Source organism: Tachyglossus aculeatus, chromosome 17 (genome assembly GCF_015852505.1).
Source record: "Tachyglossus aculeatus isolate mTacAcu1 chromosome 17, mTacAcu1.pri, whole genome shotgun sequence".
NCBI lineage: Eukaryota > Metazoa > Chordata > Mammalia > Monotremata > Tachyglossidae > Tachyglossus > Tachyglossus aculeatus.
The window spans coordinates 12,751,414-12,769,018 of NC_052082.1; the positions used below are offsets into that span (position 1 = coordinate 12,751,414).

The 17,605-nt window shown below is 47.5% G+C and overlaps 1 protein-coding gene across 1 annotated transcript in view; it reads right to left on the reverse strand.

The window, feature by feature from the left end:
• The window catches only part of MRPL1 (mitochondrial ribosomal protein L1), a 58,714-nt gene extending 42,476 nt beyond the window's left edge, over window positions 1–16,238 (reverse strand). The window contains exons 1-2 of the mRNA XM_038759231.1: window positions 16,194–16,238; window positions 6,544–6,661 (exon numbers count right to left, since the gene is read on the reverse strand). Of these exons, the coding sequence (XP_038615159.1) occupies window positions 6,544–6,661; window positions 16,194–16,227 (152 nt within the window). The 5' untranslated portion in view covers window positions 16,228–16,238. The remainder of the gene's footprint in view (window positions 1–6,543; window positions 6,662–16,193) is intronic.
• Between the last annotated feature and the right edge of the window lie 1,367 nt (window positions 16,239–17,605).

Genomic DNA, 17,605 nt, shown 5'->3' on the forward strand with positions numbered 1-17,605 from the left:
CCGCTGTTGGGTAGGGACCGTCTCTCTACGTTGCCAACTTGGACGTCCCAAGCACTTAGTCCAGTGCTCTGCACACAGTAAGCGCTCAATAAATATGAATGAATGAATGATTCTATTTATTTTATTTTGTTAATGTGTTTTGCTTTGTTGTCTTTCTCCCCCTTCTAGACTGCGAGCCCGCTGTTGGGTAGGGACTGCTTCTATGTGCTGCCAACTTGCTGCCAGCATATTTATTACTCTATTTATTTATTTTACTTGTACATAGCTATTCTATTTATTTTATTTTGTTAGCAGGTTTGGTCTTGTTCTCTGTCTCCCCCTTTCAGACTGTGAGCCCACTGTTGGGTAGGGACTGTCTCTCTATGTTGCCAATTTGGACTTCCCAAGCGCTTAGTACAGCGCTCTGCACATAGTAAGCGCTCAATAAATACGATCGATGATGATGCTGGCGCTCAAAACACCATTATTGATTCTAATAATAGAACTCCTCCCAGTTAATGCGCGATTCCACAGAAGTACCCAACACAGTGGGGCTGCCACAACAATATTCCTTCCTAATTAGCTGCAGGTGCCTTACTGGATGGAAAACACAGCATTTCCGAGCGGGTGGCCCAGCGGATGGAAGCGGCCCGTCTTGGCAACTACGGATTCTTGGCCCACGTCCATAAAGCCTCGGAAACTCCATTCCCAGCTTACGTTCCAGACCAGAACGGGGCGGGCCGTCAACGGGAAAGACTCATTTACCACGTCCAAAATGAACATTGATGCGAAACGTCCCAACTCGGTCTCTATATTTCCTTTCCAAAAATGCCGGGGTTGAACCGCCGGCCGGCCAACTGCGGATAGTCTCCCTCGGGCCAAAAGGACAAAGTGAAATCCCCAGGCAGAACTTAAAACTCTTTAGCAGACGCGAGACAAATGGATGAATATATATGTATATATATATTTGTACATATTTGTTACTCTATTTATTTATTTATTTTATTTGCGCATATCTATTCTATTTATTTTATTTTGTTAGTATGTTTGGTTTTGTTCTCTGTCTCCCCCTTTTAGACTGTGAGCCCACTGTTGGGTAGGGACTGTCTCTATATGTTGCCAACTTGTCCTTCCCAAGCGCTTAGTACAGTGCTCTGCACACAGTAAGCGCTCAATAAATACGATTGATGATGATAGTGATGAATCTGCGCAGTTCTAACCGGTGTTTCCAAAGCCGCCGAGCTGTGTTCGAATTGCCCCTTTTCCCTGGGAAAGGGGAAGGGAAAAGCAACATCGGACTCATGAATCCTGCCAAAATAACCCAGGCAGTCCCTGACTGGGGGTGTTTCAAGTTACATCGAACACCACTTACGAGGTTTCTAAATTAAAACCTAGCGAGCTCCGGGAGCATAGGCAAGGGGGAGAGACGGGACCCCGGCCCCGGGGGACAATGAGAACAGGATAAACTATTTTAAAAGCAACGACTGAGGGACAGAAGCTGAGAAAGCGTAAGGAGGGCAGGGGATCAGGGCAAGAGGGGCGAGTTGGTGAGGAAAGACACCTGGTCCGCCGGTGGTTACCAGGCGGAGAAATTCCTTCCCTTTTACCGAAAAGCCGCCTGGCCTACCGGGAAGAGCACGCGCCTGAGAGTCAGGAGGACTTGGGTTCTAATCCCAGCCCCTCCTCTTATCTGCTGTGTGACGCTGGGCAAGTCACACTTCTCTGTGCCTCAGTCCCTCATCTGTAAGATGGGGGTTAAGACTGTGAGCCCCACGTGGGACAACTGAAGCACCTTGTATCCCCCCCAGCGCTTAGAACAGTGCTTTGCACATAGTAAGTGCTTAACAAATGACATCATCATCATCATCATATATATATATATATACTGTGAGCCTCCTGTGGGATCTGCACTGTATCCAATCTACTCCAGCGCTTTCTACAGTGCCTGGCCCACAGTAAGAGCTTTAGGAATACCATTTAAAAAAATAATAATGATACTACTGATAATAATTGATTGATTGACAGGGCAAGGGAGTGGAGGCACTTGCCTGTGTCTGCACTTCCCAAGTGGATGATAAACAAGTCTTCTTGCCTTGGGCCCCCACCAGAAAATAGAGGGGGCATCGCTTTTATTTATACAAATGCAGCCACGGGACGAATGCTTGCCATGGCCGCTCACTGCTTCCTGGCCCTATTTCATTCACTCACTCATTCAATCATCTTTTTTGAGCACTTACTGTGTGCAAAGCACTGTACTAAGCACTTGGGAGAATACACTACGGCAATCAACAGACACATTCCCTGTATATATGTATATATGTCTGTACATATTTATTGCTCTATTTATTTATTTTACTTGTACATATCTATCCTATTTATTTTATTTTGTTAGTATGTTTGGTTTTGTTCTGTCTCCCCCTTTTAGACTGTGAGCCCACTGTTGGGTAGGGACTGTCTCTATATGTTGCCAATTTGTACTTCCCAAGCACTTAGTACAGTGCTCTGCACATAGTAAGCGCTCAATAAATACGATTGATGATGATGATTCCCTGCCCACAACCAGCTCACAGTCATTGGCCCCGGGGGGTGTGATAAAGGATGATGACCAGATATTTTACTTGTACATATCTATTCTATTTATTTTATTTTGTTAGTATGTTTGGTTTTGTTCTCTGTCTCCCCCTTTTAGACTGGGAGCCCACTGTTGGGTAGGGACCGTCTCTATATGTTCCCAACTTGGACTTCCCAAGCACTTAGTACAGTGCTCTGCACACAGTAAGCGCTCAATAAATACGATTGATTGACCAGATAGATGTATTTTCCAGTTTCACACGGGCGTGCTTCCGAAGCAGACTGTCCGGATCTTTTACCATTCTCTTTCAAAGCGATTGTGTAAATCTTGTGGAACTGCGGGATTCGGGGCTTGTGAAAAAAATGGGTGAGCCACTAAGCTTCTGGATAATGCTGATTTACTGCCTGATATTCGCTCTGTTCCCCCGTCTGAACATGGCCTCAGGGTCACGGAATTTTAATTTGATGCAAGTGTTAAGGCAGAGTATAAAAAAATTTCAACCTTTCACAGCTGTAATTTATTCTTCTGAACATGGCCTCAGGGCTAGGGAATTTTAATATGAAGCAAGTGTTAAAGCAAAATATAAAAAAACTACCTTTCACATCTGTAATTTGATTTATATTCATGTCTAACTGCCCCTCTAGACTGTAAACTCATTGTGGGCAGGAAATCTGTCTGTTTATTGTTATATCGTACTCTCCCAAGCGCTTAGTAATGATAATGATAATAATGATGGCATTTGTCAAGCACTTACTATGTGCAAAGCACTGTTCTAAGCGCTGGGGGGGATACAAGGTGATCAGGTTGTTCCACGGGGGCTCACAGTCTTCATCCCCTTTTTACAGATGAGGTAACTGAGGCCCAGAGAATAATAATAATGATGATGGCATTTGTTAAGCTCTTACTATGTGCAAAGCACTGTTCTAAGCGCTGGGGGGGATACAAGGTGATCAGGTTGTTCCACGTGGGGCTCACAGTCTTCATCCCCATTTTACAGATGAGGGAACTGAGGCTCAGAGAATAATAATAATAATGATGGCATTTGTTAAGCGCTTACTATGTGCAAAGCACTGTTCTAAGAGCTGGGTGGGGATACAAGGTGATCAGGTTGTCCCACGTGGGGCTCACAGTCTTAATCCCCATTTTACAGATGAGGGAACTGAGGCTCAGAGAAGTGAAGTGTGTTGCCAATTCGTACTTCCCAAGCGCTTAGTCCAGTGCTCTGCACGCAGTAAGTGCTCAATAAATACGACTGAATGAATGAATGAATGAATGTCTCCCCATACTAGTCCGTTGTTGGGTAGGGACTGTCTCTACATGTTGCCAACTTGTACTTCCCAAGCGCTTAGTACAGTGCTCTGCACACAGTAAGTGCTCAATAAATACAATTGAATGAATGAATGAATGTCTCCCCCTACTACTACTAATAATAATGATAGCATTTACTAAGCGCTTACTATGTGCAGAGCACTGTTCTAAGCGCTGGGGAGGTTACAAGGTGATCAGGTTGTCCCACGGGGGGCTCACCGTCTTAATCCCCATTTTACAGATGAGGCAACTGAGGTACAGCGATCTACTACTACTACTCCAGAGTTGGTCTCTCTTTCATTCATTCATTCAATTGTATTTACTGAGCGCTTACTGTGTGCAGAGCACTGAACTAAGCGCTTGAATAATAACGATGACATTTATTAAGTGCCCACTATGTGCAAAGCACTGTTCTAAGCGCTGGGGAGGTTACAAGTGAGCCCGTTGTTGGGTAGGGACCGTCTCTACACGTCGCCAATCTGTACTTCCCAAGCGCTTACTCCAGTGCTCTGCACACGGTGAGCGCTCAATAAATACAATTGAACGAATGAATGAAAGAGACACCAACTCTGGAGTAGTAGTACTTCCCAAGCGCTTAGTACAGTGCTCTGCACATAGTAAGCGCTCAATAAATACGATTGATTGATTGATTGATTGATTGATAGTAGTAGAACCCATGACCTCTGACTCCCAAGCCCGGGCTCTTTCCACTGAGCCACGCTGCTCAGTACCGTGCTCTGCTCACAGCAAGCCCTCAATAAATACGACTGGATAAATTAAAGAACGGAAAAATAAGAGCCAAGGAAGCCCCCGCCAAAACCCCACCGGCGTAAAAACAGGGCCCAGGCTCCGGCTGGGGGCCTGATCCCAAATGGGGAGGAGGAACACTGCCCAGGAATACCGCCGACCAACGCTCCGGAATTTTTAAAGTTCCCGTTTGCCTAAGACCCTAAGAGAGGGGCAGGCGCTAAAATTGGAGTTTAAATATCTCCCCCCACCCCGCAGCTCAGCTGAGCAGAACAGGGAGGCCAAATGAAGAAAAAGGGTGATGTCCGAGAGCTCGCTGGGCAGGACTGTCTTCGTCGCGGCTGCCGTCAACCCAACTGCTGAGCTGGATTATCCGTCCCAAGGGGCAGCAGCAGCAGGCCGGTGATGCATCTCTTTACATATTTACATATGTACAGATTTATTCTATTTATTTTATTCTGTTAATATCTTTTCTCTTTTGTTCTCTGTCTCCCCCTTCTAGACTGTGAGCCCGCTGTTGGGCAAGGACCGTCTCTAGATGTTGCCAACTTGGACTTCCCAAGTGCTCGGTCCAGTGCTCTGGTGATGGCCGCTGATGCATCTCTTTACATATTTACATATGTACATATTCATTCTATTTATTTTATTCTGTTAATATCTTTTTTCTTTTGTTCTCTGCCTCCCCCTTCTAGACTGTGAGCCCGCTGTTGGGTAGGGACCGTCTCTAGATGTTGCCAACTTGGACTTCCCAAGTGCTCAGTCCAGTGCTCTGGTGATGGCCGGTGATGCATCTCTTTACATATTTACAAATGTACATATTTATTCTATTTATTTTATTCTGTTAATATCTTTTTTCTTTTGTTCTCTGCCTCCCCCCTCTAGACTGTGAGCCCGCTGTTGGGTAGGGACCGTCTCTAGATGTTGCCAACTTGGACTTCCCAAGTGCTCGGTCCAGTGCTCTGCACACAGTAAGCGCTCAATAAATACGATTGAATGAATGAATGAATCTGTTTCGATTTCAGGGTTTGGGCGGAACAGATCCACAGTTTGTCCACAGCCACCAGGCTCCGGCCAGGCCCTCAAATCCGGGTGTCTTCAGGGCCCATATTTTGTTAATATGTTTTGTTTTTTTGTCTGTCTCCCCCTTCTAGACTGTGAGCCCACTGTTGGGTAGGGACCGTCTCTAGATGTTGCCAACTTGTACTTCCCAAGCGCTCAGTCCAGTGCTCTGCACACAGTAAGCGCTCAATAAATACGACTGAATGAATGAATGAATGAATCTGTTTAAAACAGGAGGCCTGGCAACGCCCAACTGTTGCTAGTGCATTCCAATTTCAGGGTTTGGGTGGAACAGATCCATAGTTTGTCCACAGCCACTGGGCTCCATCCAGGCCCTCAAATCCGGGTTTCTTCAGGGCCCATATTTTGTTAATATGTTTTGTTTTTTTGTCTGTCTCCCCCTTCTAGACTGTGAGCCCGCTGCTGGGTAGGGACTGTCTCTATATGTCGCCAACTTGGACTTCCCAAGTGCTCAGTCCAGTGCTCTGCACACAGTAAGCGCTCAATAAATACGACTGAATGAATGAACGAATGAATAATAATAATAATAATGACAGCATTTATTAAGCGCTTACTATGTACAAAGCACCATTCTAAGCGCTGGGGAGGTTACAAGGTGATGAGGTTGTCCCACAGGGGGCTCACAGTCTTAATCCCCATTTTACAGATGAAGTAACTGAGGCACAGAGAAGTTAAGTGACTTGCCCAAAGTCACACAGCTGACAATTGGCGGAGCCGGGATTTGAACCCACGACCTCTGACTCCAGAGCCCGTGCTCTTTCCACTGAGCCACGCTGCTTCTCTGAATGAAGTAACTAGCATAGATTTTTAGGGAGAACCCACTGTGAACCATTCTGCTGAAAGAGAAGCGTACTCACTTGGCAGCAGCGGCGGCGGCATACTGCCTGTTCGGCGCCTTAATATTTACGATCCGGGGAGCCATACCGGGCTGATGTGTAACCCTGGAAAAGACGTGGCTTTGGAACTGCGTCAAAACTGGAAGAGAAAACATGAAATATCCAAGGACGATTAACCGCTGCCATCAATCAATCGTATTTATTGAGCGCTTACTGTGTGCAGAGCACTGGACTAAGCGCTTGGGAAGTACAAGTTGGCAACATAGAGAGACAGTCCCTACCCAACAGTGGGCTCACAGTCTAAAAACCTTAGGACACCGTGCATCTGACCTTACAAAAACGTACCTGAGTTATTTTCCTGACAAGTATTTGGTGTGCACTAGAAAGGCATTTATATCAACTTTCTTAGAGCTCTTTTCACTACCAGTTAAAATCACATAAGGAAATGGATATTATCTGGGGACGTGAACTTTTGAATAATGGATAACTGAATAGGTTAAGCTTATTCAAAAGCCAACGTCAGAAAACTAGAGAGTATGTTTTATGGTATTTGTTAAGCGCTTACTATTTTGTACTAAGCGCTGAGGTAGACACCAGCTTATCAGGTTCGATACAGTCAGTGTTCCACATGGGGCTCATAGTCTTACTCCCCATTTTACAGATGAGGTAACTGAGGCACAGAGGAGTGAAGTGACTGCCCCAAGGTCACACAATGGACAAGTGGCAGAGCTGGGATTAGAACCTAAGTCCTTCTGACTCTGAGTATGTACTCGTTTATGGAATATGGAAATACACCTAAATTGTTTTATAGGACACACCGAGCCAATATAACATTCATACGAGTGGGCCCTGCGATTTAAGAATTTAACTCTGCTGCAGCCAACTATCCAGAGGCTTCCTAATATTTCTTATATTTTCAGGCTACACTTTTCACAGAACTAAATCCACGGAATAAAAGCTTGCGATGAGGGTTCGGATAATCTAGGGAATGATTTGAAGAGCAAGTGAGGACTGAGATTTTGGAATAAAGAGATGAAACTACAGGGCGCAGTTTGACTTTATTTATTTATTTTACTTGTACATATCTATTCTTTTTATTTTGTTAGTATGTTTGGTTTCATTCTCTGTCTCTCCCTTTTAGACTGTGAGCCCACTGTTGGGTAGGGAATGTCTCTATATGTTGCCAATTTGTGCTTCCCAAGCGCTTAGTACAGTGCTCTGCACATAGCAAGCGCTCAATAAATACGATTGATGATGATGATGACTTGCCATATAGACGATTGATCAATCCCACTGATTGATATAGTCCTCTAGACTGTAAGCTTGCTGCAGGCAGGGACTGTGCATGCTATATTTTTGTGTTGCACTCTCCCGACACTTAGTACAGGTCTTTGCCCATGATAAGTGCTCAATAACTACAACTGATTGATTGGTATATATAGTCAATAGATTTGGGTCTGGTATATGAAACAATAAGTAAATCTTGGAGATGTTTATATGATTACGAACAGGGAGAGAGCATGGGGACCCTGCCCTGTGTATTTGTACCTATTTGTTGCTCTATTTATTTATTTATTTCACTTGCACATATCTATTCTATTTATTTTATTTTGTTAGTATGTTTGGTTTTGTTCTCCGTCTCCCCCTTCTAGTCTGTGAGCCCACTGCTGGGTAGGGACTGTCTCTATATGTTGCCAACTTGTACTTCCCAAGCGCTTAGTACAGTGCTCTGCACACAGTAAGTGCTCAATACGATTGATTGATTGATTGAGATGCCTCTGACCACTGGTCATAACTTGCAGGTGAATCAGAGACTGCTGTTGCTATTTACACAGCAAGACACTGTTTCCACCTTTGCCTCAGATTCCCACTCTCCTGGGTCCTCCCACCTCACAAAATAATAATAATAATAATAATAATAATAATAATGGCATTTATTAAGCACTTACTATGTGCAAAGCACTGTTCTAAGCACTGGGGGGATACAAGGTGATCAGGTTGTCCCACGGGGGGCTCACAGTCAACCCCCATTTTACAGATGAGGTAACTGAGGCCCAGAGAAGTTAAGTGATTTGCTCAAGGTCACACAGCTGACAATTGGCAGAGCCGGGATTTGAACCCACGACCACTGACTCCAAAGCCCGGGCTCTTTCCACTGAGCCACGCTGCTTCTCTTGAAATGCCCTAAATGCCCTAAGTGGTTCTTTGGTCATAAACTTTCACCTGTGATGGCATGGCACAAGCAGACACAATCAGGTATCACAATTCCCAGCCCAGCGCTCTTTTCACTGGACCAAAAACCATTTCACTTTTCCTCTCCTCTTGTCCCATCTTTCCTCCCATCTCCCCCGACTTCTCCATCTCCTCCCTTTTCCCACTTCTTCCCCCCTCTCCTCTCCCTTTTCCCACTTCTTCCCCCCTCCTCTCCCTTCTCCCACTTCTACCCCCCTCCTCTCCCTTCTCCCCCCCTCCTCTCCCTTCTCCTACTTCTTCCCTCTCCTCTCCCTTCTCCCACTTCTTCCCGTCTCCTCTCCCTTCTCCCATTTCTGCCCCCCTCCTCTCCTTTCTCCCACTTCTTCCCCATCTCCTCTCTTCTCCCACTTCTTCCCCATCTCTTCTCCCTTCTCTCACTTCTTCCCCCTCTTCTCTCCATTCTCCATTTCATCCCCCTCTTCCCCCCTCCTCTCCCTTTTCCCACTTCTTCCCCCTCTGCTCTCCATTCTCCATTTCTTCCCCCCTCCTCTCCCTTCTCCCCCTTCTTCCCCCTCTTCTCTCCCTTCTCCCCATCTCCTTTTCCTTCTCCCACTTCTTCCCCATCTCCTCTTCCTTCTCCCACTTTGTCCCCAATCTCCTCTCCCTTCTCCTACTTCTTCTCCCATCTCCTCTCCCTTCTCCCACTTCGTCCCCAATCTCCTCTCCCTTCTCCTACTTCTTCCCCATCTCCTCTCCCTTCTCCTACTTCTTCTCCCATCTCATCTCCCTTCTCCCACTTCTTCCCCCGCTTCCTTCACCCACTTCTTCCCCCATCTCCTCTCCCTTCTCCCACTTCTTCCCCCCTCCTCTTCCTTCTCCCACTTCTTCCCCCTCTTCCCCCCTCCTCTCCCTTTTCCCACTTTTTCCCCCTCTGCTCTCCATTCTCCATTTCTTCCCCCTCTCCTCTCCCTTCTCCCACTTCTTCCCCCTCTCCTCTCCCTTCTCCCCCTACTTCCCCCTCTTCTCTCCCTTCTCTCCATCTCCTTTTCCTTCTCCCACTTCTTCCCCATCTCCTCTTCCTTCTCCCACTTCGTCCCCAATCTCCTCTCCCTTCTCCTACTTCTTCCCCATCTCCTCTCCCTTCTCCTACTTCTTCTCCCATCTCCTCTCCCTTCTTCCACTTCTTCCCCCATCTCCTCTCCCTTCTCCCACTTCTTCCCCCCTCCTCTCCCTTCTCCCACTTCTTCCCCCATCTCCTCTCCCTTCTCCCACTTCTTCCCCCCTCCTCTCCCTTCTCCCACTTCTTCCCCCCTCCTCTCCCTTCTCCCACCTCTTCCCCCCTCCTCTCCCTTCTCCCACTTATCTCCCCCCCCCACCCCTTGGCCTTCTCCTCACTTAACCCCACTCTCTTCTCCCACCTCTCCTCTCCCTTCTTCTCCCACCTCTCCTCTCCCCTCCTCCTAACTAAGCCCCAACAAAGTGAAAAGTTGGCTGGCTGTGTGGGCGCTCACCGAGCACTAGGGAATGAGTCCACAGCCTCCGCCACTGACGCGGGAGCTTTGGGATTGCAGGCCTCCGTGCCTCAGAGGCAAGTGCCCAGTTTCACGGTCACACACTTTTTTTTTCTTTTTAATTGGCGTTTGCCAGAGAAGCAGCATGGGATAGTGGATAGAGTATGGGCCTGGGAATCGGAAGGTCATGGGTTCTAATCCCACCTCCGCCACTTGTCTGCTTTGTGACCTCGGGCAAGTCAGTTCACTTCCATTTGCCACAGTTAACGCATCTGTGAAACGTGGGGTGAGACTGAGAGCCCCATATGAGCGGGGCCTGTGTCCAACTCGATTTGCTTGTAATAATGATGATGGTATTTGTTAAGCGCTTACTATATGCCTAGCACTGTTCTAAACGCTGGGGTAGACACAAGGTTGTCCCACATGGTACACTCTGTTTCTCTTGTACCCACCCCAGGATATAATAATAATGGCATTTATTAGGCACTTACTATGTGCAAAGCACTGTACTAAGCGCTAGGGAGGTTACAAGGTGATCAGGTTGGCCCACAGGGGCTCCCAGTCTTCATCCCCATTTTACAGATGAGGGAACTGAGGCCTAGAGACGTTAAGTGACTTGCCCAAGGTGGCACGGCAGACAGACGGCGGAGTCGGGATTAGAACCCAGGACCTTCTGAATCCCAGGCCTGAGCTCTATCCACTAGACGAAAATAACAATAATAATTATTATTATTAGCATTATAATATTTTTAAGTACTTACTATGTGCCAAGCACTGTTCTAAGTTCTGGGGTAATAATAATAATAACAATTATAATAATAATGGCATTTGTTAAGTGCTTATTCTGTGCGAACCACTGTTCTAAGTCACACAGCTGACACGTGGCGGAGCGGGATTTGAACCCATGACCTCTGACTCCGAAGCCCGGGCTCTTTCCACTGAGCCACGCTGCTTATAATGATACCCACCCCTAACACATAATGATATGTTAGGAGCTTATTATGTGCCAGGCACCCTTCCGAATGCTGGCATAGATGCAAGAAAATCAGACGGGACACAGTCCACGTTCCACGTACGACTCAATGCTTCTCTTGTACCCACCCCAGTGCTTAGTACAGCGCCAGGCACATAGTGAGCGCTTAATAAATAGAATAATAATAATATGTTAGGTGTTTACTATGTGCCAGGCACTGTTTTAAACGCTGGCACAGGTGCAAGATAATCAAAGGAGATGCAATCCGTGTTCCACGTGGGGATCCCAGGCTTAAACCCCATTTTCCAGATGTGTAGGGCCTAGAGAGGTGAAGTGACTTGCCCAAGGTGACACGGCAGACAGACGGTGGAGTCATCATCATCATCATCATCATCAATCGTATTTATTGAGCGCTTACTATGTGCAGAGCACTGTACTAAGCGCTTGGGAAGTAAAAGTTGGCAACATAGAGAGACAGTCCCTACCCAACAGTGGGCTCACAGTCTAAAAGGGGGAGACAGAGAACAAAACCATACTAACAAAATAAAATAAATAGAATAGATATGTACAAATAAATTAAATAAATAAATAATTAGATTATTAGAGTCGGGATAATTAGATAATTAGATATTAGACTAATTAGATATTAGTCGGGATAATTAGTGTCGGGATTAGAACCCAGGACCTTCTGAATCCCAAGCCCGGGCTCTATCCACTAGGCGAAAATAATAACAATAATAATTATTATTATTAGCATTATAGTATTTTAAGTGCTTACTATGTGCCAAGCACTGTTCTAAGTTCTGGGGTAATAATAATAATAACAATTATAATAATAATGGTATTTGTTAAGTGCTTACTCCGGGCGAAGCACTGTTCTAAGCACTGGGGTAGATACAAGATAATCAGGTTGCCCCATGAGGGGCTCACAGACTTCATCCGCATCCCCTGGAGAAGCAGTGTGGCTCAGTGGAAAGAGCACAGGCTTTGGAGTCAGAGGACAAGGGTTCAAATCCCGACTGTGCGACTTTGGGCAAGTCACTTCACTTCTCTGGGCCTCAGTTCCCTCATCTGTAACATGGGGACTAAGACTGTGAGCCCCCCCATGGGACAACCTGATCACCTTGTCACCTCCTCAGTGCTTAGAACAGTGCTTGGCACATAGTAAGCGCTTAACAAATACCACCATTATTATTATTAAGAGCCCGGGCTGGAGAGTCAGAGGTCATGGGTTCTCATCCCGGCTCTGCCACTTGTCAGCTGTGTGACCTTGGGCAAGTGACTTAACTTCTCTGAGCCTCAGTTCCCTCATATGTAAAATGGGGATTTTACATGTAAAATCATTCATTTACAATGTAAAATGTAAAATTTTAAAATGTAAAATGAAGACTGTGAGCCCCCCCGTGGGACAGCCTGATCACCCTGTATCCCCCCCAGCGCTTAGAGCAGTGCTTGGCACATAGTGCCAATTTGTACTTCCCAAGCGCTTAGTACAGTGCTCTGCACATAGTAAGCGCTCAATAAATACGATTGATTGATTGATTGATTGAACAAATGCCAACATTATTACTGCGTTCTAATCCCGGCTCTGCCACTTGTCAGCTGTGTGATTTGGGGCAAGTCACCTCACTTCTCTGGGCCCCAGTTCCCTCATCTGTAAAATGGGGATGAAGACTGTGAGCCCCCCCATGGGACAACCTGATCATCTTGTATCCGCCCCAGCGCTCAGAACAGTGCTTGGCACATAGTAAGCGCTTAACAAATACCATCGTTATTATTATCATCATCAGCTGTGTGACTTTGGGCAAGTCACCTCACTTCTCTGGGCCTCAGTTCCCTCATCTGTAAAATGGGGATTAAGACTGTGAGCCCCCCCGTGGGGCAACCTGATCACCTTGTCACCGCCTCAGCGCTTAGAACAGTGCTTGGCACATAGTAAGCGCAAATAAATGCCATCATCATTATTAACTGTCATCTGTGCAACCTCGGGCAAGTCACCTCACCTCTCTGGGCCTCACTCACCTCATCCGTAAAATGGGGATGAGGACTGTGAGCCCCACGTGGGACAGCCTGAACACCTTGTAACCTCCCCGACGCTTAGAACAGCGCTTGGCACATAGTAAGCGCTTCATAAATGCCGTCATTATTATTATTATTATTAACTGTCTGCTGTGTGACCTCGGGCCAGTCACTTCACTTCTGTGGGCCTCAGTTCCCTCATCTGTAAAATGGGGATGAAGACTGTGCGCCCCCCCGCCATGGGCCAAGCTGATCACCGTGTAACCTCCCCAGCGCTTAGAGCAGTGCTTGGCACATAACAAGCGCAAATAAATGCCATCATTATTATTAACTGTCAGCTGTGTGACCTCGGGCAAATCACTTCACTTCTGCGGGCCTCAGTTCCCTCATCTGTAAAATGGGGATGAGGACTGTGAGCCCCACGTGGGACCGCCTGATCACCTTGTAACCTCCCCGGCGCTTAGAGCAGTGCTTGGCACACAGTAAGCGCTTCATAAATGCCATCATTATTATCATTATTAACTGACTGCTGTGTGACCTCGGGCCAGTCACTTCACTTCTGTGGGACTCAGTTCCCTCATCTGTAAAATGGGGATGAGGACTGTGAGCCCCAAGTGGGACAGCCTGATCACCTTGTAACCTCCCCGGCCCTTAGAGCAGTGCTTGGCACAGAGTAAGCACTTCATAAATGCCATCATTATTATATTAACTGTCAGCTGTGTGACTTTGGGCAAGTCACTTCACGTCTGTGGGCCTCAGTTCCCTCATCTGTAAAATGGGGATGAGGACTGTGAGCCCCACGTGGGACAACCTGGTCGCCTTGTAACCTCCCCGGCGCTTAGAACAGTGCTTGGCACACAGTAAGCGCTTCATAAATGCCATCATCATTATTAACTGTCAGCTGCGTGACTTTGGGCAAGTCACTTCACTTCTGCGGGCCTCAGTTCCCTCGCCTGTAAAATGGGGATGAGGACTGTGCGCCCCACGAGGGACCGCCTGATCACCTTGTAACCTCCCCAGCGCTTAGAGCAGTGCTTGGCACACAGTAATTGCAAATAAATGCCATCATTATTATTGTCAGCTGTATGACCACGGGCAAATCACTTCACTTCTCTGGGCCTCAGTTCCCTCGTCTGTAAAATGGGGATGAGGACTGTGAGCCCCACGTGGGACAGCCTGATCACCGTGCAACCTCCCCAGCGCTTAGAACAGCGCTTGGCACACAGTAAGCGCTTCATAAATGCCGTCATTATTATTATTAACTGTCAGCTGTGTGACCTCGGGCCAGTCACTTCACTTCTGTGGGCCTCAGTTCCCTCATCTGTAAAATGGGGATGAAGACTGTGCGCCCCCCGCCATGGGCCAAGCTGATCACCGTGTAACCTCCCCAGCGCTTAGAGCAGTGCTTGGCACATAACAAGCGCAAATAAATGCCATCATTATTATTAACTGTCAGCTGTGTGACCTCGGGCAAATCACTTCACTTCTCTGGGCCTCAGTTCCCTTATCTGTAAAATGGGGATGAGGACTGTGCGTCCCCCGCCATGGGACAACCTGATCACCTTGTAACCTCCCCAGCGCTTAGAACAGTGCTTGGCACATAACAAGCGCAAATAAATGCCATCATTATTATTAACTGTCAGCTGTGTGACCTCGGGCAAATCACTTCACTTCTCTGGGCCTCAGTTCCCTCATCTGTAAAATGGGGATGAGGACTGTGCGTCCCCCGCCATGGGACAACCTGATCACCTTGTAACCTCCCCAGCGCTTAGAGCAGTGCTTGGCACACAGTAATTGCAAATAAATGCCATCATTATTATTAACTGTCAGCTGTGTGACCTCTGGCAAATCACTTCACTTCTGCGGGCCTCAGTTCCCTCGTCTGTAAAATGGGGATGAGGACTGTGCGCCCCACGTGGGACAGCCTGATCACCTTGTAACCGCCCCAGCGCTTAGAGCAGTGCTTGGCACACAGTAATTGCAAATAAATGCCATCATTATTATTGTCAGCTGTATGACCACGGGCAAATCACTTCACTTCTCTGGGCCTCAGTTCCCTCGTCTGTAAAATGGGGATGAAGCCTGTAAGCCCCCCGTGGGACAACCTATCATCACCTGGTATCCGCCCTAGCACTTAGAACAGTGCTTGGCACATAGTAAGTGCTAAAAAAAATACCATCGTTTTTATTATCATCAGCTGTGTGACCTTGGGCAAGTCACTTAACTTCTGTGGGCCTCAGTCCCCTCATCTGTAAAATGGGGATGAAGACCGTGAGCCCCCCCGTGGGGCAACCTGATCACCTTGTAACCTCCCCAGCGCTTAGAACAGTGCTTGGCACATAGAAAGCGCTTCATAAATGCCATCATTATTATCAACTGTCAGCTGTGTGACTTTGGGCAAGTCACTTCACTTCTGTGGGCCTCAGTTCCCTCATCTGTAAAATGGGGATGAGGACTGTGCGCCCCACGAGGGACAGCCTGATCACCCTGTAACCTCCCCAGCGCTTAGAACAGTGCTTGGCACATAGAAAGCGCTTCATAAATGCCATCATTATTATCAACTGTCAGCTGTGTGACTTTGGGCAAGTCACTTCACTTCTGTGGGCCTCAGTTCCCTCATCTGTAAAATGGGGATGAGGACTGTGCGCCCCACGAGGGACCGCCTGATCACCTTGTAACGTCCCCAGCGCTTAGAGCAGTGCTTGGCACACAGTAAGCGCTCCATAACTGCCACGATGATGATGATGAAAGCCGAGCGTGAGGAGGCCTTGGGGCGGGCCGTACCCAGAAGGCCCCGCGCGCCCGTGACCCTTGACCTCTGGCCTCGCCTGCCGGCGGGAAGGCCCGGACCAGGACCGCCCGGAAGGAGGGAAAGGGAGGGAAAGGGAAGGGAAAGGGAGGGAAAGGGAAGGGAAAGGAAGGAGTGGAGGGAAGCGAAGGGTCTCCGGTGGGCTCCCCCACCGTCGGGGCCTTACCTGCCCTCCATCCCCGCGCGGCGGCCGCCGCCATTCCGGCCGAGCTGAGGCGATCCGAGCCGTGGTCCCCCCCTTTTTCCGGCCCCCCCCGGGAACCTCCCGCCGCCGCCACAAGGTTCCGGGGGACCGGAAGCGGCCGCGGACCCGGCCCCGGACGACGCCCGGCACGACCGCCAGGGGGCGCGCCCCGCCCCGACCTCAGCGCGGCCCTTCGTTCGCTCGTTCGTTCCTTCAGCCGTTTGTTCATTCATTCATTCATCCATCCATTCAGTCGTTCATTCATCCATCCGTTCGTTCGTTCCTTCCTCCATCCGTCCACTCATTCAGTCGTTCAGTCACTCACGTGGCTCAGTGGGAAGAGCCCGGGCTTTGGAGTCAGAGGTCATGGGTTCAAATCCCGGCTCCGCCCATTGTCAGCTGCGTGGCTTTGGGCAAGTCACTTCACTTCTCTGGGCCTCGGTTCCCTCATCTGGAAAATGGGGATGAAGACTGGGAGCCCCCCGTGGGACAACCTGATGGCCTTGTAACCTCCCCAGCGCTTAGAACAGTGCTTGGCACATAGTAAGTGCTTAATAAATGCCATCATTATTATTATTATTCATCTGTTTGTTCAATCGTTCGTTCATTCATCCATCCATCCACTCATTCAGTCGTTCATTCATTCATCCGTTTGTTCAATCGTTCGTTCATTCCTTCATCCCCTTATTCATTCCTTCGTCCATCCATCCACTCATTCAACCGTTCATTCATTCATCCGTTTGTTCCTTCATTCATTCATCCATTTGTTCAATCGTTCGTTCATTCCTTCATCCATTTATTCATCCATTCCTTCATCCATCCATCCATCCACTCATTCAATCGTTCGTTCATTCCTTCATCCATTTGTTCATTCATTCCTTCATCCATCCATCCACTCATTCAATCGTTCATTCATTCCTTCATCCATTTATTCATTCATTCCTTCATCCATCCATTCAATCGTTCATTCACCCATTCAATCGTCGTTCATTTCTTCATCCATCCATTCAATCGTTCATTCACCCATTCAATCGTCGTTCATTTCTTCATCCATCCATCCACTCATTCAATCGTTCGTTCATTCCTTCATCCATTTGTTCATTCATTCCTTCATCCATCCATCCACTCATTCAATCGTTCGTTCATTCCTTCATCCATTTATTCATTCATTCCTTCATCCATCCATTCAATCGTTCATTCACCCATTCAATCGTCGTTCATTTCTTCATCCATCCATTCAATCGTTCATTCACCCATTCAATCATCGTTCATTTCTTCATCCATCCATCCACTCATTCAATCGTTCGTTCATTCCTTCATCCATTTGTTCATTCATTCCTTCATCCACCCATCCACTCATTCAATCGTTCATTCATTCCTTCATCCATTTATTC